The 25607-nt window shown below is 41.8% G+C and overlaps 3 protein-coding genes across 3 annotated transcripts; 2 read left to right on the forward strand and 1 right to left on the reverse strand.

Moving 5' to 3' along the window:
- The first annotated feature begins 6687 nt into the window (after positions 1-6687).
- LOC115752312 (transcription factor MYB41) lies at positions 6688-8339 on the forward strand. The gene is made up of 3 exons (XM_030690451.2): positions 6688-6966; positions 7076-7205; positions 7322-8339. The coding sequence occupies exons 1-3, from the start codon at positions 6834-6836 to the stop codon at positions 8136-8138; spliced, it is 1080 nt and encodes a 359-aa protein (XP_030546311.1). The 5' UTR covers positions 6688-6833; the 3' UTR covers positions 8139-8339.
- Positions 8340-16301: 7962 nt separating this feature from the next.
- Positions 16302-18949, forward strand: LOC115752310 (uncharacterized GPI-anchored protein At4g28100-like). Its single transcript, XM_030690449.2, has 3 exons — positions 16302-17109; positions 17265-17598; positions 18350-18949. The coding sequence occupies exons 1-3, from the start codon at positions 16823-16825 to the stop codon at positions 18686-18688; spliced, it is 960 nt and encodes a 319-aa protein (XP_030546309.1). The 5' UTR covers positions 16302-16822; the 3' UTR covers positions 18689-18949.
- Positions 18950-23859: 4910 nt separating this feature from the next.
- On the reverse strand, positions 23860-25395 carry LOC115752335 (tryptophan decarboxylase TDC2-like). Its single transcript, XM_030690477.1, has one exon. It carries the CDS (start codon positions 25393-25395, stop codon positions 23860-23862), a length of 1536 nt encoding a protein of 511 aa, XP_030546337.1.
- Between the last annotated feature and the right edge of the window lie 212 nt (positions 25396-25607).

A 25607-nucleotide genomic window follows, 5' to 3' on the forward strand; every position in this document is an offset into this window, starting at 1 on the left:
TCTTTATTTGAAAATGTGGTCTTATTGTGAAATTTTTCCTAAATCATGGGAAGGCCAACACTGGAGCTGGATCGTTCGGGCCTCGTCAATGGTCCTCTTTTTTCCCACAGGCCTGAACTAAAACTCAGTTTGGGCCTGCCCATTGATCTAGTTTTACGTGCAACATCCCATCTAGGGCATAGGCTTGAGCCCAAATGTTAAAGAGGAAGAGATTGGTTTGGTTTTGTAATTTGGGCCCGCATGCATAATGAAATCCATCATCCAGACCATATCGCAACCCAATTACCAGGGCATAGATCGTTGAGTCTATGCCCCTAAATAACAAGCTTGAGATGTAATTTCTTCACGAGAAATTTTGCTTGTGTAATTATTCTTTTACACTATCTACTTACAGAGTAATTAAAGTCTTGAAATTTTTTACTAGGCCTACTATCCATGGACTTTCTCTTTCTTTTAGGATGCATTTGTTTCACGGAAAATTCAAGATTTGAAAAAATATTCTTTGAAAAATAATTAATTATACCATTTAGAAAAATTAATCAGCTAAAATTGGTTTCATTATTGACAATAATTCATGCCCAATTTTTTTCGTAGAAGATGAAAATACTTTTCATTCATACAATTTTGTAACCAAAACAAGCAATCATTTTTTGAAAAAATGTTTTTCGAATCTTGAGTTTTCCGTGAAATAAACACACTCTTAATACACTTGTGTATAGATTTGAAAATTTATAATTGTTACTATACATCCCTTTTTTAGGACCACGGGGGAAATTAGAGTCACCAATCCTCAATTTTTGCACTCGGGAAAGAAAGAGAAGGACATAAAACTCATCCTTGCATTTTTGTCAAACAGTTCTGGTAACGTGCTGTTACAGTTAAATAACTACACATCTTTTCGGACCACCAACACCAACGACGGCTGACGGCACCAAACTTTGGTGAGTTGCGGCAGAAGCTCCTTCATCCCCATCTGTAAAATCGAGCCAGGTTCAGGCCATGTCAAAACACGTTTTCTACCCTAAGCTCAAACCAAATTCTTTAATGTCGTGACCTACTTGTTTAATCACCAGTTAATCAATGTTCAAAACGCGACACCTGTCAAACCCAAGCAAGCCAATTCCGAGATCTTCTGGTTAACCCTCCCTCCATCTCTCCATGCATCAGCACGATCCGGAATGGATCCACGTGTCGCGCACCCACTCTAAGCCCCGGAATTTCCCTTGGCTCGTTTCATACGTGGAATGCATTTTTAAATTGCATGTATATCTACGACTACGTAGCATACGATTTGGTGAATCTGCATGCGGTGATACGTTATGGCAAGCAAATTCCAACCACACGTACTTGGTCCGTTGTTTATTTTCCCGAAAAACTTATTATATCTTCGCCAAGAATGTTTATTCTATTTACTTCTATATTCGGAAATTTTGTGACTCCCCGGCCCGCACCACAGTCCCTCCAGGGTTTCATTATTCAAAGGTTGTTGGGTTAGCGGGACACCTCGCAACCAAGAAACAATGACACTATGTAACTACCCTATTGTTGTATAATGCGAGTCAACGATAAAAGACGTATGTAACTACATAAGGCATGCCATGCACGAGCAAACCCTAGGTGGGAGACATGTTCTTGCCCTAACGAGATGGCCATGCAGTATTATCCCCTAATCAAATCCATATAATAACAAGGCAGATCTAAACACGTTGACAAACCCTTGCGTCATCGTCTCCACGGCGAAATCTAGAAGGCTGGTTCACCACCACAAAAGTGGAAACCAAGGGAACACGATCCACCATTCTTATGCAATTCTTTACATGACAGGAAAGATTATTCAAAACTTCATGAAGAAATCTAACGTAACGAAGAGATGTCTTAGAGACGTCGAACAGAGGGGCAATCGACAACATCATAATTTACTACCGAAGTCTCTCGGTAATTAACTACGTGTCCAACAGTTCTAACGCCATTGCTGTTTTGTTTAAGCACCTGCAGGGACAAGACACAAACATCATTGACTCCGAAATGCTGATTAGAACAGGAAACAAGGAAAATAAAAAGGTCGATGGCGGTAATTATCTTGTGAAGTGAAACTGGAAAGCAAGCGAAGGGACAGCGACGTGGGCTTATGATCTCAGAGTTGGGAAAAAGGGGATTATAATAGCATTTGACCGTCTTTCCTGGGTTTGTTAGATAGAGGTGGATGAGGTGAACACCTGATTTTATTTGACTTTGAAAGATTTGCTCGGTAAAAACGAGATGGAGTGTGAAGTTCATGTTCCTGCAAAGCACAAAAAAAAAAAAAAAGTCAGCCCTCACACCCGCATATGAATTTCCTATCTACAGTAGACAATTGTCAATATGGGAAGAAACTTGTGAGCGGGGGAGAGAAGAGAGGGAGGATGCGGTTGACCTTTGAGGTTGTGGCTCAGACCACAAAGAGAAGGGCATATGTTGCTTCTGATGCTACGTGGCAACTTTTGGTGGCTCGGTCCAAATACAATCCAGCTTGGAAAAGACTGCCTCCTAAAGTTGAACACGTGTTCAAGACCCGGCATGCATGTCAAATATGATAGACCCCCCAAGAGAAACACGAAGAAGTAGCCAAAAGAGATGAATGATTTGGACCTTCTTTAGAATACACGAGTGTAGATTTAGATTGCAAGGTGGTGAGTAGTTGCTATAGCCTACGGGTCTTGCGCATCACAAGATCCATCAAGTTCCTTCAGGCGTGTTTTTTGCGCGGAGCTTCAGTTAAAAAGGCATGCACATGAATATACTTTTTGTCCTAAATTTTGCAATCAGAATACGTAGTTGACAAGTGGTTGAAGATACTATGCGAAGTACAGAATCGAAACTCTGATGACTTATCCAGACGCAGGACGCTATTATACGACCATACTCAATAATAGACAACCAAAATTGAAGTAGAATTTACCTTTCTCACTGATAAACTCTTGAATTTGAGAAAATATTTTTTCTTCCCTTCGTCCTAAGAAAAACCTCCGAATTTTACGTTGCATAGTTCAGATCAAACATTTTAAAATCTTGCTTAGGACCCATAGCCTATAGGTATTGCACATCACAGGATCCATCAAGTTCCTTTAAGCGTGTTCTGTCTGTGGGGCTTGAGTTGAAAAGGCATGCTCATGGATATACATTTTGCCCTAGATTTTGCAACCCGTTTAATGAAAACATTTTATTCGGATAGACAGTGGTAACTATAAAGTCATCAAATTATATTGCTCAAATTCCCCAATATCCAACTTTCTATTCCTTGGTATGTCTACATTATACATGTGGGACAAGGATTAAATGACGTTGTCTTCGCAAATCAAAATCAAGTCGGACAAGTTTTAGATGTGGAGACGCACTGAGCTACGGGAGCAATGCCTCTATGTTCCTTCTATTTTAATGTAATAAGGATAACTCTATTGTTTTAAGTTCAGGTTCTATTGTCTTCTCCTGAACACCTAGATATATAAATTATTATTAGATCCTACTTGACATTGACGCGAATTTGAATTTATTTTTTTTTTGGTCGGAATACTATACTATAGATTGGGAACTCCATTTTGATCACACGGTGGGAGAGAGGACGCAAATCTCCTGTCCGCATCACGGGATCATCTCTTGTCCCGGTCACGAGATCGTGCCACATGTCCATCTTATTTAGGTGTTTATCGCATTGGACTCGGTTCCCACTAGGGGTGAGCATGGTTCCAGGGTAGAACCGAGAACCTGGAACCGGAACCCGTAGGATCCGGTCTGGTTCCAGGTTCCAAGATATGCAGGGTAGGTTCCAGGTTCCAAAAATTGAGGAACCTATTCTAACGGGTAGGTTCCGGGTTCCACTACCCGGAACCCGAAACCCGGACCCTAGATTCTCAAACAAATTTTTATATTTTTCTTGGTATATGTTTTTGCACGATCATACAATGTTCTATGGCATCCGATGATGAATGTATAATTTGGAGCCAAATGAATTTTTAGGTTTCAAGTTCCAAAAAAAGATAAACGTGTTCCAATGTATTGGTTTTAGGTTCTAAATGTAACTTGTATAGAGTTTAAAATCACTCATCTCTACTTTCTCTTATATGTTGTAGCGTTCACTTTCATTTTGTTTAACTAAAAATGAAAAAATAAAAGAAAATAAAAGAAATTGATAGGTTCTCGGGTGCCCTGGAACCGACCCTAGAACCTGTGACGGGGTAGGTTCCAGGTTTCAAGGTATGACGGGTAGGTTCCAAAAAATAAGGAACCTGTTCCGACGAGTAGGTTCCGGGTTCCGGATAGAACCCGTAAGGAACCTGGAACCGCTCACCCCTAGTTCCCACAGCCTCTATCTCTCCCCGGCCCCCCGTTCACCTCATCTGTCTGTCTCTAGCGTCTCTCCACTTTAGCCGGCGGCCACCGACCGTCCTCCGACACCGCGCACCGAGCCAATCTGGAGTAGTCACCACCGGCTTGTCGTCGTGTCCACCATTGCCGACGGCGACAATGGTGGCTTCAGGTGAAGGGTCTGCACTGGCTAGTGGCAGCTATACAACCGATGGCATTGACGACAATTGGGGTGATGTGCAAGTGGCAAGTCCGTGGACAAAAAGTGCAAAAAGAAAAATGAAAGGAGCACATATGTACCCTTACACCAAGATATGTCCAGGTATCGCCTTCACTTGAGAGGATCCTATCCTAACTCACACCATTAGTATATACAAGAGAGAAATACCTTGCAGACCCGAGACCTAAAAGGGATTTTAGCGTATAATGGTCGTATTTTGTTTCCACAGACAATCAAGCGATGGATAAGCGTGGCAATTAGACCTAACAACGAAGACTTTGGTAGAGTGTGCCTCTTCCGCATGCAAAAATTGACGAGACGTTCCACCGAATCAACACGAGGATATTACAATCACTTGAAACACACAATCTTCGAGTGTTCTTCAAACCCCAATTACATATGAAAATCCTCGTGTGAACTCAAATTAAAGAGATAACGAATTGTTTACCTCACTTACTCACACTCCTTGACGGCTCCATATGTCTGGGATTTCAATCTGTAGCTAATTCCTAATTTACCCAATATCAATGCGATAAAGCTTGAATAAGCTTTAAGATGCATGGTAATGTAAAACGGATAAACATTTCTCGGTAAACCTTTCTGGCCACAGAAGATGGCGGCATAACGTCAGATCTTTTAAAAGATCAAAATAACCAACTATTATTGAAGAAAACTTCCTACTATCACGAAAAACTCCTTTTGCTCTTCTCGCATGATTTTCTCTAATCTCATTACAAGTTAGAACAAAGCATATATTGTAAGCAAATTTGAGTGACAGTGGATCTAACATGAACATACACGGCAAAAAGACACCTCAAGTGTCAATATTTATATATGACGCTCACTTTGATGCCAATATTTTTTTTTTATCACTTAAGTTTCATTTTTTTTTAAAAATAATTATTTAAGTGTAAACTCCGATAAGGTAGCTGGAATTTTTTGCTGTTGGCAATAAAGTAATCGTTTTTCTTAGGTTTGGCACTAAAGTGGTTTTTTTTTTATCACTTAAGTGCCGATTTTTTTAAAAAATGATTATTTAAATGCCAATTCCGGTGTGGTCGGCGAAATTTCTCATCATTTGCACTAAAGTGATTGCTTTTTATCCAATTTGGCACTTAATTGATCATAAAAAAAAAATAAAAATGTTGGCGCCAAAACCAGCGCTGTACACAAATATTGACACTTCATGTGTCCTTATGTTGAACATACACATACTAAAATTAGAATACACACTAGGGTTGAGCGATTTAAGGATTGGTACGGGTTTCAACTGGAACTTACCTGTCCGATTCGATTATCCAATTTTTTGAATATGGAACCTTCCATTTATTCTCTGGAATCTATAAGCTACCACAACATAGGTTCTAGGGTCTATCTAGGTTCCACCTTCATTTTTAATTGAATGATTTGCAGTAAATATTCATTATCTAATAAACGCCATTTGTTACTATAATTCATTGACTACAGCTCATATTTAGACATACGTAGAACATCAAATATTAATAAAGTAAAAGTTCCAATCATGAATATCGTCAAAAATAGAAGCTCGGAAGTGGTTCCAGATTGCACACTCATCATCACATATTGTGAAATAACGCAGGATCACGTGAAGACATAGAAAAAGGAAAATACAAAATCTTGTTTCAAATTTCACGTTCCAAGATCGGGAGCATGGAACCGGTTTCCTAATTTTTTGGAACCTTGCATACCTTAGAATCTAGAGCCGATTCGGTTCTCCGATACCGGTTCTATCTTGAACCAAGCTCACCCCAAATATGTATATGCACGCTCACACACGGCCTCATTCATCATAAACAAATCGTGATAAACATTCAGGGAGCAGCCCCCGCTCCTTCCTTCCCATATTATTCAAATCCGAAATTTGCAGCAATTTTAGCAAATGCTTACGTTGGTTTCCAAAATCACATGTCACCAAGAAGGGCAAGAGCGTATCATCTCCACACACGTACGTACACCCCATATACGCCCATACATATACATACCACGTGGCAACCAGGCCGGCGCCAAATCTTGTTGACTTCGATCTAAGTCTTCCCTTTCTCTCTCTCTCCCCCCACTATATAAGCTCGTCTCTCTTTCGGCCTATGGCACTTCCAAGCGCTTGTCTTGCTTGTCTAAATCTCCTCACAAAGAGTCAAAATCACTTTTACGCAAAACTACTTCTTCTTCTTCCCTTCGTTTAGAAGACGAAAACACTTTTCAACGCCGAGTTCAACACACAAAGCGTGTCTCTGTGTCTTGCCGTGTAGCGATGGGAAGAGCACCTTGCTGCGACAAGAATGGGCTCAAGAAAGGGCCATGGACGCCTGAGGAAGATCTCAAGCTCATCCACCATATTCAGACTCATGGACCCGGTAACTGGAGGACCCTTCCCAAGAGCGCCGGTAGGTGATGGATCATAAGATCAATTCCTTTTTTCTTCGTCGCGTGAAGCCACACGAAGATCATGTTCGAATCCATGATTAACACTTTCTCTTTTCGATGATGTTTTAGGGCTTCAAAGATGTGGGAAGAGTTGTCGTCTTCGCTGGACTAACTATCTGAGACCTGACATCAAGAGAGGAAGGTTTTCTTTCGAGGAAGAAGAGAGCATCATCCAATTGCACAGCATCTTGGGCAACAAGTATGGCCTTAACTCTCCATAATTGATAAATAATTCATGTCCCAGCAATAGTTTTCATTAGATTTCCTAAGCGTTTCATGAATATTCCAACTCTGGTACCATTTTCAATGTGTTAGGTGGTCGGCTATAGCTGCTCGTTTGCCCGGGAGAACTGACAACGAGATCAAGAACTACTGGAACACCCATATTAGGAAGAGACTCCTCCGGAACGGGATTGATCCAGTGACTCACGCCCCTCGCCTCGATTTTCTCGACCTCTCCTCGCTTCTCAGCTCGTCTCTATGCAACCCTTCTCTCATCAACATGGCCAACTTGTTGAAAACGCAAGCCCTGTTGAACCCGGAGCTCTTGAGGCTTGCTTCGACCATATTGTCGCTCAAAAATGAAAACCCAGATCTGTTCTCACAAAATAATCTGCAGGAGAACCAAGTCTCTGATCCGAATGCTTTCCCGTTGTCACATTCCAATCAATTTCAAGTTCAAGCTCAATCTCAAGCTCAACAAGTTCCGGCTTGCACCCCTTCGAGCGTTCCTTGCGGTCCGCTTGTGGACCAAGCACAACTTGGACAGGCCAATGTGGGAGATTTCACCTCGAACTTGCCGAGTAATTTCAGCTGTTCAAACACCGGACAAATTATCGTGCCTCCGATGGTAAGTCAAGATTTGGTGTCGCAGCCGCATTATATCCAGTGCAATTCGAGTCCGGCTAGCCCCGCATCGTTGGAAAAGCTGTGTCACTTCCACCCAAACATCGGCGACGACCAGAACTTCGGGTTCGACTTGATCATGTCGGCGCCGTTGTCCAGTACGACCCCACTGAATTCATCGTCCACATTCATGAACGGCAGCCCCGAGGAGGAGAGAGAGAGCTACTCCAGCAACTTCTTGAAGTTTGAACTTCCGGAGGGTTTGGACATCAACGACTTCATGTGAATACACGCCTTGCAATGATCATTTAGTGCGGAATAATAAAGTGGACGAAGTAGGACCTCTCTTTGTGGCTTTTCTCTGTTTTTTTCTTCTTCATTTGCCCTTTGTTTCTGGTGAGGCTTTGGTATGTATCTTCGTTAGCTGTCAAAATATATGGAATTCTTTGTATGCCTGTGCAGAGAATAAGACTTCTATCATCTTTCAGAGAAGCACAACAGTTTCATGTTGATTTGGAAATAAAAAGACTACATACGTGAACGAGCTAACGGGTTGCTTTCAGGGGGAGGGTGGAAAATGACAAGGCTCCCACAAAAAGATAAACTTTCGCGAGAAATACTGAGTAACATTCTAGAAAGAGAAACATTCGTTATGTACAGTAGTGATGTGAAATCTTTTCTTCCCCAAGCAGACTTAAATATTCATCTTGGGAAACATCTTATCTTTCTATTTATAAACTTCGTTTGTGTGGAGGTTCCCCATCTCAGGCATGCTCGCTCGCCTCAGCATTTCCAAATTTTGTCCTCTGAAGGTGTTTGTAAATTGTAATATGGTCTTTATTTATTTAAGTCGGACACTTGAGAGAAGCCGGAGGTATAGACATCCTACGTAATTTAACTTGTCCCACCATCACTTTATGTTAAAGTACTCTGAAAGATTAAAAAAGGTACATGCGCATTGATAATATGATATTAGGTTTTCTTCCATGAATATAGTGGAAATGCAAGGCTTGAGTTCTCGGTTAGCCCGAAAATAGATAATCCAGGACCACCTAACCTTTGCCTCATCTACGCGACTAGCAAATGAAAGACGGGGATGATCTTTTCAAGTGGTCAACTAAATATATCGAAAGACCTTATTCACACGTATAGTAAGGAAAGATTCAACTTGATCGGGTAAATCGACCGGTGACGTTGCGATTGATTGAGTTACGAGTCAGCAAATTAGCTTTTGGGCACGATGGACAGTCTATTAAAGTTGGAAGAGATATAAACCCTCATTAAAGTGATTGGTTTGACCTTCAAGTTTACCCTAGGCATGTACAAAACAGTTATTACGAAGAAGGTTCCTCTATCTGCATCTGTACGGCTAGGTCGAATTCACCCGCGAGAGAAATAAGATGTGGAAATGTTAAAAGGTGGACTCTTGTCGCCACATCTTTCTTCCTCACCCAAGCAATCATCATTTTGACGACTCGAAAGGGAGAATAAACGAAGTGGTGCAATGTAAAATAAAACCGGTTGAAATGCATGCCATTGATCTCCGCCTTGTCGTAGAAGTCATGACCAAACCTTATTATCATTTCCTTGACAATTCCATCATTTGAGGCTGCTTTTTAGTTAGGGTTGGCACACCACATCTTCCTATCCATTTTATTTATTTCGTGTGGTCATGGACAACCTTAAATTTGCTTCCCCTTTCACAAGAGAAAAAAAGAACCCCTTTGAAAATAAAAAGGCTTATCTTATGCTATAAGTGGAGGGAAAGGGGGTTGTGGGCTAAATGTTCATACGCTAGGTTCCAAGGAAAAATTTCAAGAGACATGAGAAATTTTCCCACATTTTCACTGCGGACACATGTAAACGAGTTGTTGTCGTTGTACGAGAGCAACCAGCAGGTGCAAGCAGTTGACTTTGATCTACTAGTGATCGGTCGAACATAACTCGAGCCATGCGACCTCATGGAAGACATGTCTGCGAAAGACCACCTAACCATCCAAGCTAAGCGATTTCGTTTTTTATTCTTCTTATATTTGTAGGGCATGATTGATTACATCTATCATGTCGATTAAAGAAAGCCATCACATTATTCCCTTTTTTTTTCCTGAAAACTTAAAGGACGAGACTAGATTAAGAAGGACGAGTTGCAAATTACAGTGATAAATTCACATGTAAGATATATATATGAAAAGATTTTCATGGTTGTACACGTCGTGAATTCAAGTCGTGCAATATATTCAACACAGTTTCTGATATTGTGTCTTCATGTGTTTCGTTTGTTAATGCAGAATTTGTTTCGTGTTATCCTTACATACCTTTAGGCTCATCAGGTCAACAGGAATGGTGGGTAGGTAGACGAAGCAGGAGACAAAGATGGATCAATGCTATTATTGCCCTTAATTAAGTTTACGCGACATATCACCTTCATACATAATCTTCTCCAGCTATTTTCGAACTATATACGTCAGTATATACCAATGGTGACTGAGATGAGATGCGTGTCAAATGAATACGCGATTAATTTGAATATCATTTATAGAAATAATATTTTCCATCGTCTAAATTAAGGTTGAACAGTTCCAGAATCAATCCATATTTTAGGTGTTGAAAACCTACCAATCACAACTGGTTCTCCAATTTTTTGAATCTAGAATCTACTTTGCATACCTTAAAACCCGGAACCAACCATGTCACAAGTTTCAAGGTCTCTCTAGGTTTCACATGCATTCTTAATAGAACGATTGCGGTGAATCTTCACCTCTAATGACCACCATTTATTACTGCAATTCACTAGTTACAACTCATATTAATATACTCGAATAGTATGAAACATTAAGAAAGTAAAAGTCTTAGTCATGGATATATCACCGAAAATGAAAACTTAGACTACCGATTTCGGATTACACATTTATCATCGAATGCTATGGAACACCTCATATTCACGTGAAGACATAGAACAAGAAAAACATAAAGATTTGTTTCAAATTTCAAGGTTCACCTCTTAGAACTTGAAACCTACCCGTCAAAATCGGTTCTTCAATTTTTGGAATCGGAAACCTACCATGCGTGCCCCGAAACCGATTTGATTCTTTGATTTCGGAACCATGCTCGCCCCTAATCTAAATGTACAATTATTCTCCATCATAAATGGACAAAGTCGGACGGTGTGGTGACGATGAAGGATGATGGTGGGCAGAAAAATATCAGTAATTTGGTTTTTGACTGGATGTTTCTACTTAATTATCAACTCAACTACCAAGTGATGAATCATGTGGGGTTGGTGTAATTTCCACTAATGGCAGGTGAAAGCTGAAAATCACCTTCAGCCGTCGTCTTGTTCCAAATGATGCAAGGGGAGCTTACGGTGCACGAAGGAGCTGTCAGCTTCATCTATTCGGTGGCCTGGCGTCAGACGGTTGGAAGAATGGAGAACCCCAAGTCGTTTGGTTCTTGCGTTCCTTGTTTCCGCCAAAGCAATCATTTTGCACGTACGACAACAAATCTACGGAACCGCCTCTACCCCTGGTGATTAGACTGAGCCTTGTGACATGACATGTTCTCCCACCTGTCCCCGTGCTTCAGTGTAAAGACGACGAATGAAAGAAGAGATTTGAAATCCCATGTCGAAGTAGGAAGAGGGTGTCCTCGACGAATTGACGCTTTTCCTCTTGGATAACCATTCGGCAGCATGTATTCCATCTAAAGCCAGGGTAAGTAGCATTTTGCATTGCTACAAGGAGACTTGAGGCCATTGGGCTTGAGTTTGCAACACTTATGGAACATTATCTATATAAGTTTTTGAGAGCAAGAAATGCAAGTGAGAAAATTTTATTAATTCTTAGAGTGGACTTTTCGGGTAGAAAGCTATTAATCGACGGTTCGACAAGATCTGTCAATTGTTTCGGATCACACGATCTCCTAATCAATGAGTACTTTGTGCAAAACACGTTGTAATGGTGTATGAATCTACGGTTAAGATTGTATCGACCATGATAGTCTTGTCAGGAAAGCATTTCTCTGTCATAAAGTCGTTAACTTAACAATCTGACGGTACTAAATCAATCATTTCTGACCACATGATCTCATGATCAATTAATGTTTTATGCAATGGTGTAAAGTCGAAATAAGGAAGAACCTGCTTTGGGTTTTAGAACTTTAACTCGTGGGGTTCTAGAAGCTCAAAATCCCTTCTCAAAGCTGAGAAAAACGCAGCTTGATTGTCTGATGTCTATCTCCTATTTGCTTGATCTTCTAGAAGAGCCTTGTTCCTTGGGGACCACCTATTTTCATGGATTGCGACTGTTTCGTCTATTTTCAGCAAAGGCGTTGGTGTTACTCAAAAAGCCCAAGATTGTTGAAGGAACCTAGTAATAATCACCGAAGACTAGCAACTGTAGATGAAAGATGACAAGCCCATAGAGCCCAATTTGGTAAAATGGGCCTCAGAATCTTCAATTGAGTGAGTTGGAAGCTACGATGCGAGCAGGTTGGTGTCTCGAACGTAGGATCGTTTTGCATTCCACGATCGTGATGTTGTCATTCATAAGAGAAACGCGGTCCCTCGAAATCGCCTCGCGATGTTCAACAGCACAGTGCGCCTCCGTCATCGGCCGGAGGGGGAGCCATGCCGCTGATGAAAAAGCAGAGACTGAAACAGAAAGCCAACCGGACCGCTCCACGACGGCACTGTCCCCGTAATGGACGCAATCGGAGTTCGAGACTGTCCAACCTTGATTTGTAGCGCCATGATTGCGCACTTTTCTCTCCGCCACTTCCCTTCCCTTCCCTTTCTCTTTCTTAAGCTCAATTACCAAGATTCTTGCAGGACCCCATCGACCTTTTGTTTAATCTGATGAAGATGATTATCGCGCATCATTGAAAAGAAACAGATCAAAAAGCAGCACTCTTTCGCTTTTTTTGTTTTTCCCCTCTTTTGCCTGCACTGCTGGTGTCCTCTTCGGACATGGAGGGACCTCCCCCTTTCCTAACCCCACAAGAAAAGCTAAAGAGAGACATTTTGCAGGAGCCTTTTGCAAAAGATACACTCTTTTGTGCGCATAATTTTGGTACGACCCTCCATGTATTTCTCCCTTTTTCTGGTGCTACTGCCTGACCTAACATGTGCCTTCACGACTCGTGAGATTGGACCTACTTTGAAAATCAAAGCTTGATCGGAGATTGACTGATAAGTCAACTTTTGAAATTTAATTGCTTATATTGATTGAGAGTGAGCTTGTGTTAAAAATTCGAGATTTTGAGGGACCATTGTACTTCCTACCATAATACCATACGAAATTTTGTGAGATCATTCCCGATTCTAAAAACTTAAGCTATTAAATGAAAGTGCGATTTGATATTTAATATTCTAATAAAAAAAAAGTTACGGGGACACGAAAATTTTATCTAGTCGGACTCTTTGGAACACCAAGCACGGTTAAGAGTGTAAATGGAAGTAAAGACTTAGAACCACCCAGGTCACATGATTATTGGGAATATATAAAATTGGAAAAAAAACATCTTCCAGTTTCTCTTATTTATAATTAGGATCCTGTAGTTTCGAAACTGTACATCCTCACGTGTCAATATTTCAAAATTTGAGATTTGCATCTTTAAATCTAGCGCTGTTAAAAAGGTTCTCACTATTGTAGACACTAGAGTAAAGCGTGCTTTGCAAAATTAGAGGGTGACAAATATATTAAAAGAGGACGCATTTATAAAAGATAGTTTGTGAAAAATTCAAGTATGAACTTAGTGAGTTTTATATTAATTAAATAATAGTTATGATCTATTTGTAAATAAGTGCTGTAACGAGGCTGGTGCTTTATTTTGGACCCTAATTTCACATGAAAGCCCAAATTTTTATATAGGGAATATTACACAAATGGTCCATAAACTTTAACCAAATGTGCAATATAGTTTCTGAACTTTTAATTTATTATATGTGATTCTTGAACTTTTGGTACATATTCAATTTAGTCTCTGATTATTTTTATATAGTTCGGGGATTCATTTAAACAGTTATAACAAATTTTAGGGCCCACATTGAATAAATTCTAAGTTCATGGGCCACATTACATATTGGACTAAAGTTTATAGACCACATTAAATAAATTAAAAAAAATTCATGAACTACTTTACATATTGAACCAAAGTTCGGAAATCATTTATGTCATTATTCTCTTTTTATATTTGGTAAATATATTGACTATGTAATCCCCTAACGTACCAACTCTAGGAATGGGGTCCACAACTTCTTATCTATGCATGACCTCACAATTTTAACCTCTGTCGATCACTTCATCTCTCTCTCTCTCTCTCTCTCTCAATATTAGAGGGCCCTCCCAAGAGAAACTTACGAGGACATACTTTCTATCGATTCAATTGGGAAGACTTCGACGTTGTCGAAGGTTAGAGTCGTCAATATGGGTCAATGACCCATTTTTTACCCATATTTTGTTCAAATGGGTTATATGTGGATTTTAAGTTTGTAAAGGGCTGAATGAAGATGGGTTCAAAAAATTTAAATTGAATCATATGGGTCAAAATGGATCACACACTTAAACTCATTTTCGACTCATATTGGACTCATTTTCTACCCAAGAGGGGAGCTTCCCCCAAAAAAATAGCGATAGAAAATATTATTTAGTTAGACTCTTTGGAACACCGAACACTACTATGTGCATCATCGCGATGGAATAGCGAAGAGAACGTAGGGTTTCATAAAGGACCCTTTGCTTAGTTCGCAAAAGCCACATCCATTTCTTTCCATCACCACTTCCCTACACACCCGATTCACCATGACTTTCCGAATCATATAATCTAACGATTGTGATGCCCTCGCTTCACATGAATCCCCGGTGCATTCAACGTTGGAGAGAAAGAGAGAGGGACCCACAATGGATCTCTTTGCAATCGCCGTACGATCACTTATCAAAGGCTGGTCCCCCTCCCCTCCTGGCAATTTTGACAAAGATACCATATGAACAATCCGCCAATCTTCCTAGTACAAGCGAACCGCTTCGGTTTATGGCATCAGTTGGGTGGACGGTCCTCTCTAGTCTCCTCACTTTCACGGCATTCTCACCATGTGTTCGTGCTGGGAGATTTATCAAAAGTCAAAAGGCCAACGCATTCATTTCCGATTTCGTTCCTCGAAGTTGACCCTACTCCTAATTGGGTATTGCGACAAAGTATATGAAAAGGAGTTTCTCACATTTTTGGCCTTTCAAATAGATCGTGGCATGTGCACAATTTGCAAGAGTTCACATTGATATATGATTGCCTTTGATAAATGTGTGATCAATTCGACAAGTGCCGTGAAAAATGTTGTTTGAGAAGTCGTATCTAGACTTCTAAACTTGATTCAATCATTCATCGATGAGTTGGTCCGGCAACGGTTGCATGAGATTTCGAGATCGATTTCTCTCTAAAAAACCACGTACCCGCATAGTAGAATCTTCCCCTTCATTTGATACTTTGGGGGGGGAGCGGGAAGGGGATTGACAATGCCTCAATTTGCGACAGTTTTGAATCGGCTCTATCGTATCAATTTCAAGTCTTCCACAAGTATTGTGTTCTCGTGTCAGTTGAGGAATTATCATCCATGTAACAAGAGTGAGACATGGCTAAAATCTATATGAGTATGTTGTCGTGACACGAACTCCTTGCCTTGATGGTCTATACGGACAATTTTCAATCTTTATAAACTCATGTGAGATATGCACGATCAAGAATATGATTGATTAGGTTCATAGAACCATCTGATCGAGACTTCACCTTATACTTTGAACAATGTATGACAAAAACATCACAAGCCCAACTTTCTTTCCCAAGAACACCCTTACTAGTTATCAGGAGTCGGTCAGATATTACACTTCCTATAAGAAAAATGATTGTGACTGTTTTTAATTCATTCTTTCAAAAAAAAAAAAACAGATTTGTCGAACTTTAAAAATTTGTGATCCACAACGTTCTTGCCTCCCAAAAGTAGCCACATCAGTGACACCTTCCTTTCGGTTTTTTGCTTTTTTTTTTTTTTTTATGTTCTATTTTTACCACGTACTCCATTTAGTTTTTACTAGTGTCGATTATTTCAGACTTTTTAACATGTAGAATCATCCCGAACTGTTGTATAATCGCTGCAAAGGGATGTCGTTTTCTCAATCGCAAGTTGAGTGGAGAGACGAGGTTGCGTTAACCCGTGCATCCAAATTCAAAATTTTAACCACGGCAACTTTTTAACCTAATCGTCTGGCAACACCCAGCTGAAGTCTCGTATGCTTCCTCCTATTGCGATCAGATTTGGCTGCATTATGCAGTTTCCCTTCGTGGGTACAAATCTCTGTCCTTTCTCTCGGAGATTCAAAAAAAAAAAAAAATTGCTACTGAGAGAGAGAGAGAGAGTGCTCTCGGTCCTCCATATCAAATTATCGATCCGTCTCTCCCTCGTTCGCACTCTTTCTCGCACTAACCCTCTGTTCGAACTTCCATTTCTCTGGAGTCTGAAGCAGAGATGACCCAGAATATCTCCTGAATCTCCCGCAACCCTTCCACATTTTTTATCAAATCCTTCTTGCTCCGACGAATGCAAAGACCCGGACAAGAGTCGGGAAAGGAGAAGCGAGAAAAAGCATCCAGAAAAGCAAAGGTTGTTCAGAGGCCCACCACCACCTCTGCACATTATTGAGAGAAAGGGAAACGATGAGGAAAGCTCCCCGCTTTATCTTTTTAGTCGTCTTCTTCTTCTTTCTGCTTCTGCTTTCTTCTTCAATTTCCGAGTAGTCCCCCACTTTTCCCCTCCTTTCCCGCACACAAAACACAGTATCCTTCTCTCTCTCTCTCTCTCTCTCTCTCTCAAGTCAAAGCGTTAATCATTTCATCTTCATCACCCAGAAGGGAAAACAAAAAGAAAAAAGAACGCTTTCCCACTCGCCCCTCGACCACAAACCTCATTCCCTTTCGCTCGCGCTGATGAAAATGCCACTTCGGCTTCTTCGCGCGTTGCTCCTCGTCGCTTTTTCCTCGTCCTGCGCTCTCCTCCGCCCGTCCTTCGCCGGCATCATAGCCGAGCCCGTCCAGGGCGGCCACGACCGGCCCTACACCGTCCCTGCTTTCCCGGTGGACTCGGCGGGCCAAATCTGCAAGCTCGACCTTTCCGCCGAGCTCTTCGGCGGCGTCAGCGAGGCCTGCGGTCGCAACCTCGACCGCAGCCGCTGTTGTCCCGTGCTCGCTGCTTGGCTCTTCGCCGCCCATGCCAGGTGAAACGCAGCCTTTTTACGTATCGATTCACATTGCCATAGTCTCGGGTCAAATTCGTGCTCGTACACCCAAAAATCCCACCTTTGCTTGCTTTTTACGTATCGGTCGCGTGGCGTGCGGTGATAACTGAGAGTCTGAGAAACCCAATGGACAGGTACGCCCTGCAGGTGGCTCCGGCGGCGGCGCCGTCGTCGGGGGAGGAGCTGCCGATGATCCCGGACGACTCGCAGAAGTGCGTGAACTCGCTGCAGTCGGCCCTGGTGAGCAAGAACGTGCACCTTCCGCAGCCGAACGCGAGCTGCGACGCCGTCCTGTGCTTCTGCGGGATTAGGGTTCACCAGATCAGCTCGCTGAGCTGCCCGGCGGCGTTCAACGTCTCCTCCGGGTTCCGGAACGCGACGCCCACCGCGGCGGTAAGAAACCTCGAAAAGAGTTGCCGGAACTCATCGTACGCCGGTTGCACCAAGTGCCTCGGCGCTCTTCAACAGGTACTTCCGATTTCGCTCTTTAGTTTTTTTCTTCATCCGCCTTTTCTTTTCAAGAAAACCAATGCCAAGGAAAAAGAAGAAAATGCTTTATTCTCGCCATTGCTGGTAAAAGTTCTCTTTTCCCTAGAAGGAGCCATTTTTTCTGGGTGTGGTTCCACTTGTAAATTCAATCACTTTATGACGTGAGCTTTATCAATCACTTGTTAGACATGTATATTGTATACTATACGCTAGCAGAACGGTAGCCTGCTCATCACCATTGAAGTTATGCATCGTCTTGGCACATGGATGTATTGGAGAGAGCGAGAGCGTTGCGACCATGTCCGCTTCCCGAGTTCCATGTTTTGCTTTTGCCTCTTTCTGGAACAGTCCAAATTGGTTCTGGTATACTCCCAGGACAGTGACAAACCTTAAGCCTCATGAGTCATGGCACATTTCGAACTGACAACAGATTCAAACCACAAGCCCACTACCCTCTTCTTCTTTGTCCGCATCCATTGTTGGTGCGCCTCCACTGAAATTCAAGACTCACATGTGCCTTTTCAATTCGACACCTTTTCAAAAGCGGACATTATTAGAGTTTCCTTTTCACATGATTGACAAAGCGGAGGTTCATTCGGGCCAATCATACCCCCATTAATTTACATTACCGCCTTGATCTCCAGCTATAACGTTAAACCCGTCTTCCCACTTGCTTCATTGACTTGGGTGTTGTGTTCTCTTTTACTTTTGCTTGTGGTCGGGGCAACAGCTGAAGGGAGGGTACAAGAACGGGACGACGGGAGGAGACTCGAGCGACCGGACGAGCAGGATGCTGGAGAGGGACTGCCAGCTGATGGGCCTGACATGGCTACTCGCCCGCAACAAGACGGCGTACATCCCCACCGTCTCCGCCGCGCTGCGGGCCATCATGTACAGCTGGCACCCTCCGCAGGGCGCCAAGTGCAGCCCCGACCAGGAGAACATGCCGCTGGCCGTTGATTCCCTGCAGTTCGAGAGGGCCCAGGCCTCCTCCTCATCATCGCCACCGTCCGTTGTCCGGTTCCCGATCTTGCCCTTCATCATCATGTGGTTTTGTTTGTTTATTTAGAAAGAGAAGCCTGTGACTTTCTCGGGCCTTCCCGCTCTGTGTCGGGTCACGTGGTGATGTTTAGGACTTAGGGACGATACGAGGCTTGTAGGGTAAATTTTTTGTCAGTCTCTCCAATTTTTTTTTGGACCCGCACCGCTGTAAATTACAGTTTAATCAAGATTACCTCTGGCACTGAAGGCTGAGCTTTTAAAATTTTTTAACATGTAGTGGAGCGAGTTTTTACGGATCGGATCAATCATATCGTTCGCTTTTTCCGAAGTTGGGATTAGATTAAGATTAGATTAGTTGATCTCGAGGCGGAACAGGTCCCGAGGACTGAGTATGTTGGTCGTGATGGCTAAGAACTAGGAGCCACTTCCTTGTTAAGATAATCGATAAAACAATGCTTTGGGTTCCCATAGGTTCCGTCTGTACCCGGATTAAGAAAAAGAGTGTCGTTTCACGTGTCCGAATGACAATGATTTGATCGAGGTTTCATCGTTTGTCGCGACGTTTGGGGGTTGTGTTTTAACTAAGATAATTGATCGAGGATTTAACTTTCTAGGTCATTATCTTATCGATAGTCGTGGTAACTCATTTTCCACTTATAAGGAGGGATTCACCTTTATGGACGATGACTCGAATGTAGGCTTCGCATCTTGAAAACATTAACAGCTAGTAATTAATTGATATCGTAGTAGAATACAGTAACGATTAGAAATATGCTTTTCTATCTTTATTTGTGGATCCTTCACCACTCGCATTGGTTCTGCATCCCATGCGACAGACGATCCATCGACCTAATACTTATTGGCGATTCGCCCAATAATTGTAACTTTCCTGTAAGTCATTGTGAAGGACAAGTTAGTGATCGTTAGTCATTTACTAGTAATTCACATCAAGGTCTCAGCAAGGAAGTCGACCATGCTTACATTCTTAACTTTGCGTGAGATGCCGCGAACGCCTTTTGCTGTAAAATATTTTCCTGTGTTTCTAGTAACCTATCTCCGTGATCGTAACGCTACTTTTACAGTTTGTAAATTCAAAGATTTATCGACTATCAATAAGTAGATATCCTCGTATGTCATAATTTTTCCTTAATTAATAGTAATGGGTAGTGCTAGCGTAACAGTACCGTTACGTCTAGTGAGTATTGGTCACTTATTTTAGTTATTCCATAGAATGGCTAGTTTTTGTTGTAAAAGTAAACGGTGATCTTTGGAATCAACTCAGAAATACAAAGTGAACTTGAAAATATAATATGAAAGAAGAAGGTAAGAGAGAAGTGGAAGCAAATGTTAACTCACTTTTCATTGCCTCAACAAGTTTACAAAAGCCCCTATTTATAGGTTAGAGGTTACATTACATTGAAAGAAGAAAAACCGCTCATGGAATGTGAAAGATGAAACATCAATCCATATCAATGTACATTAATGTATATCAATATATTTGTAACATACATTGGAAGAGGAAATAGTGAAAAGTGAAGCATCCGCATGTGATTAATATATTTATAACACTCTCCCTTAGATGTTCACCTTTTTATTATACATTGTTTAAACCTCGCTTAGAAAAACCTAGTGGGACAAAAAAAAACTCGGTGAAGGGAAAAAGAGTACAGTGTGTATAATACTCCCCCCCATTTTAATAGTTATTGCACGTAGGCTGCCTCATTAAAAACCTTTGGCAAGTAAAAAACCCTATGGAAAAAAAAAACTTATAAAGGGAAAAAGAGTACAGCCATAAACTTTCTAGGTTCCATCCTTCGAAGATGGTTAATTCGCTCCCCCTGATAGAAGTAGTCGCCCAAGCCGACGCATTCCTATTCCATATACGAGTTTTTCAAATGTGGAAGTAGGTAGGTAATTAGTGAATAAATCTGCAAGATTGTTACTAGAGCGAATTTGATGGATATCTATTTCACCATTTTTCTTGGAGTTTATGAGAGTAAAATAACTTAGGTGAAATATGTTTAGTTCTATCAGTTTTGACAAATCCATCACGCATTTGTGCAATGCAAGCCGCATTATTCTCAAAAAGTATAGTGGGGGCATCGTGAATTGAGTATAAACCACATGAATCTTGAATGTGGTGTATCAAAGTTCTTAACCAAATGCATTATTTGACAGTTTCAAATAATGCAATAATCTCATAATGATTTGAGGAAGTAGCAACTACACTTTGTTTTATCGACTTCCATGAAACTGCGTACCTCCACAGAGGAACACATAACCAGTCTATGACTTGACATGAAAGGTAGATAATGTTTTTTCCATCATTTCGGTCTCTGTGATCTGCTGGTCACAAAGTCTTAATTGTGATACAATTTGGTGAATAACATAATTATATTATGCTACGGACTTAAAATCCTGAAAGCGTAAATTGATCCATTGAAACCTGGCATGAGGAAGGACCACTTATTGTTGATGATCAAAGCGATCCTTTAGGGATTGCCATAGAATTGCAGGGTCCTCTTCAATCAAATACTCGACCTTTAAATCTTCATGTAAATGGTGATGAATGAAGATAAAAGCCTTAGCCTTCTGAGCTGGGGTATAATTAGATTCTGAGAGAATAAATCGATCGAGATCTAATGATGTTAAGTGTAACTTGACATCAAAAACCCATGTTAGATAATTACTTCCAATAATATCTAACGTTGCAAACTCTTTTTTGGTAATGTTTGACATACTTAAAAAGAAAATGTAGAAATATTAGATAATGAAGAGGTAAAGATGCGTTACCTTGAGTGATATCCAAGATTCTAACCGGCTCGTGCTGATAACGTGTTATAAAAGTAAACGGTGATATTTGAAATCAACTCAGAAATACAAAGTGAACTTGAAAATATAATATGAGAAAAGAAGGTAAGAGAGAAGCGAAAGCAAATGTTAATACACTTTTCATTACCTCAACAAGTTTACAAAAGTCTCTATTTATAGGCTAGAGGGTACATTACATTAAAAGAGGAAAAACCGCTCATGGAATATGAAAGGTGAAACATCAATCCATATCAATGTACATCAATGTATTTGTAACATACATTGGAAGAGGAAATGGTGAAAGGTGAAGCATCCACATATGATTAATATAATTATAACAGTTTTATCTTTAAAGAAACAAATGGATGAAGTTATGAAAAAAAAAAAAGCACATTGGGTAATTGAACTGCGTTTTTTAAGATGGAAGCTTTCGGTAATGTTTTTTTAAAGATAGCATATTAAAATTTAAGAATTCATCTAAGAAGTTAATTAAATATCCAACACAAATATAATATTTGGGTTTGTGACTTTTCTAACTCTTTCTGATTTTGCGACAAAGAAAATCTCTCCTGATTTTGATTTTGACGTGAACAGAAAAAGGAAAAAAAATCGCATTATAACGTAATGTGGGGAGTAGAATGAGCATGAATCCGATAACAGCTATCGACATGGCACAACATGAGAACACTACTCAAGAACAACATTTCTAATGTCTTTTAAGTGACACTATTTTCTGTACATGCTATTTTTGTTTTAGCGATTCTTGGCGGCGCGCATGACAACACTTATGGAGTAGGATTTCTGCTCCTGAAGTGTTTTTGAAGCAGAAATCGCTTAGGTTGCGTAACTTCGTTTTTCTACTTCTGGATCTTTTTTTTTTTGCTCTAAGAAGTAGTTTCGGAGCAACTTAAAGAAACTAATAACAATTTATTTATTTTGAGCATAAGTTAATTTTTAAAGCAGAAGTGTTGCCATCCACTCCGGCGCAAACTTGCAAAATGGAAGGGGGAGCAAATCCCAAGCGAGATTTTTTGTTCAGATTACCTAAAGAAAATGATTTCCCAAAAGCCTGCGACAACGCAAATCTCGAGCTTTCTCCTCTTCTATTAAATTTATTCTTTCTTTCCCGGATTCTCACCTTTTCCTTTTCAGAAAAAAAAAAAAGAGGAACGTCATTTTTCTCCAATTTTATTTTTATTAAATACTTTCACTTCTACCTTTTTGGGGCACCTCGTTTTGCTTCTCCTTTACATGACCGAGTAGCCCACCAAATATTTCTCTTGCTTTAAATTTGTGAAACCTTAGTGGGAATACCTAATTGCCCTTTTGGACATGCATGCCCATTGAACCGTCAGGCCCACGAACCATATACCTATTCAGCCGTTCACTGAACGATCCCAAATTTTAAGGGTTCATCTCAACTCGAGTTGAAATTCTCTCTCTTGATCGATCGATCCGATCTGAGTGTATTATGTTGAGTCCAAGAGGATGGAGGAGGAATACGGTAAGTTCCTGTTGTATTGAAAGCGGTTATACGATGTTTCAAGCCTTGTAAGCTCTCTCATCTCTCGATCGAGATTTAGATTCAAGAGTTCATTAGAGGCGTTTCCGTGTCCGTTCAACTTCTCTAGATCTAGATCTGGAAGCTTGTTCTTGAGGATGCTCGGTCTAGGCGCGCACCACCTACTGGGGTAACCCGTAAATAATGGGAAAAATGATATTATAGTTTATGCTCATCACCGATAATGCTACGAAATCGAATGACCGGTCGGATTTTGATCCCGAGACAGATCCGTTCTTGTGGAATGAGAGAGTGATTATCACGGCAGTTTGGACTTTGTTGTTCAAATTTGTTTAAACCTCTTGTATATCATGTTGAGATATGAATAAAATATTCACTTTTCTCAAAAAAATGAACAAAAAAAAAAAAGGTGTAGTTGGAGCCTCATATGTACCCCACATGATATCCCCACACATGCACTGACCAATTACACCACGTAGGAGATCGTTGGTTAGGTAGTATAGTGTACTAAGGTACATTCAATTTGGTCGCTGGAGGAGAGAAACTCTAGAGAGTTTACAATGGCAACATGGATGAAAGGATCCACTTGAAACTTGGAAGAGAAAATGGATATCCACGCACTATTATCTTCTCCTTATCAAAACATTCATGGTTGATGCATATCGATGCATCCCGAAAACTTTCATGCGTTTCGCGACGGTGGCGTAACGACTTTATTAACTTTGGGCAAATCTTTTTCGTATGAATTGGATAAATGAATCACACTTTATTTCGGTCATGAAATCGACTGTGACCAATGTTCCCTCTTCTAATACCAATGTGTCGAAACTCTTTGCCACTACCTAATTCACATAATTAACCCATATAAAAAGAAGCACACTGCTTTTGACTTTGGAATTCATTCATCACACGGAGGAATCGACCCCAACCCTGCCTTGGTCAACATGTGCACTTTTAAGCAACGAGTCAGCTCCTTCCTTAATCAGATTCCACGCGGCGACCACGTGGCGCTCCTCGGTGAGGGTGGCTCCCACCACGAACCTCAGCACGTACACCCCTCCCACCACCGTGTGTGTCATGTAGACCCGACCCGTCGAGTTTACACACTCCAGCAGCTTCCGGTTCATCGCGTCGGCCTCGCCCGGTCCGGCCCGTCGGCACGGGATGAACCGGAAGCACACCAGCGCGAACAGCCTCGGCACCACTATTTCGAATCGGGGATCCGATTTCACAAACCCCTCGAACAATCTGGCCATCCGCATGTGCGAACGTATGTGCCCTTGGAGGTTCGCGACACCGTAGCTGCGTAGAACCAGCCAGAGCCGGAGCGACTTGAATCTTCGGCCTGTGCCCACCTGCCAGTCCTTGTAGTCCACGACCGAGTCCGACTCGCTCGGCCTGTTTCTCAGGTACTCCGGGTTGGTACTCAAGGCTCTCACCAGTGAGCCCGGCTTCTTCACCCACAAGCAACAGCAGTCCAAATAACTGAGCAGCCACTTGTGCGGGCTCAGACTCAGTGAGTCGGCCCGTTCGATCCCGTTCAAGTAGTGCCTGAACTCGGGGCATATGCAAGCGCTTCCACCGTAGGCAGCATCCACGTGGAGCCACATCATGTTGTATTCGTTTGCCACGTCAACAAGCTGCTCGACTGGGTCAATGGCCGTAGTCGAGGTCGTCCCCACCGTCGCGCAAACATAGAGCGGGACCAGCCCAGCCGCAACGTCAGCTTCGACCACCTTGCGGAACAAAACGTGGGAGAGCGCAAAATGCGTATGAAAGGAGGTCGGAATAGACCTTATGTTGCATGGATGTATTCCCGCCAATTTACAAGTCTTTGTGAAGGCAGAATGAGTCTGATCCGAGCCGTAGACGACGAGCTTTCTTAAGCTCTCGATGCCAATCGCATCGAATGCTCGGTCCCTTGCGGCGACAAGGGTGACGAGGATCGACTCGCTGGTGGTGTTCTGAATCACGCCGCCCCCGGTGCCGGCGAACATGAAGGACTTGGGGAGCTTGAGCATGCGAGCGAGCCAATCCATGACGACCATCTCGAGCTCGGTTGCCGCCGGAGAAGCGAGCCAGGTGAAGCCGACGGAATTGAAGCACGTGCACAGCATTTCTCCCAGGAAGGCGCCTGTGCTCACCGTGGCAGGGAAGAACGCAAAGAAGTTTGGGCTCAGCCAGTGAGTCATGCCCGGAATGATACAGCTTCGAACATCCCTGAGGATAGAATCCAACGACTCCGGTCGATACGGTGCAGATTCGGGCAAGCAGGAACGGAGGTCGCCTGGTTGGACTTGGCTGAGGACCGGATAGGTCTCGACTTTTTCGTAGTAATCGGCTATGAAGTCGACCATTTGATGAGCGTGGGCGCGAAACTCTTCAGGGTCTAAGGGCCTAAAGTGGTGAGAATTGGCGCAACTCGAGCCGAGACTACCCATATGCAAGCAAGAAATCGGAATCTTTGGCTGTGACGGTGAAGAGAAGGATGGTTTGAGGCAAAGTGAGAGCGTAACGGAGGGCAAAAGGAGGTGTTGCAAAGGGACAGAAGCGAATGAAATGCATTTATGAACAAGTTATTTTTGGCGGTTTCGGAGTTTTTTTGGGTTTTGCTTTCGATGCAATATTTGGCAACTTGAGATAACATCAAATT

Source organism: Rhodamnia argentea, chromosome 10 (genome assembly GCF_020921035.1).
Source record: "Rhodamnia argentea isolate NSW1041297 chromosome 10, ASM2092103v1, whole genome shotgun sequence".
In the NCBI taxonomy this organism is placed as follows: domain Eukaryota; kingdom Viridiplantae; phylum Streptophyta; class Magnoliopsida; order Myrtales; family Myrtaceae; genus Rhodamnia; species Rhodamnia argentea.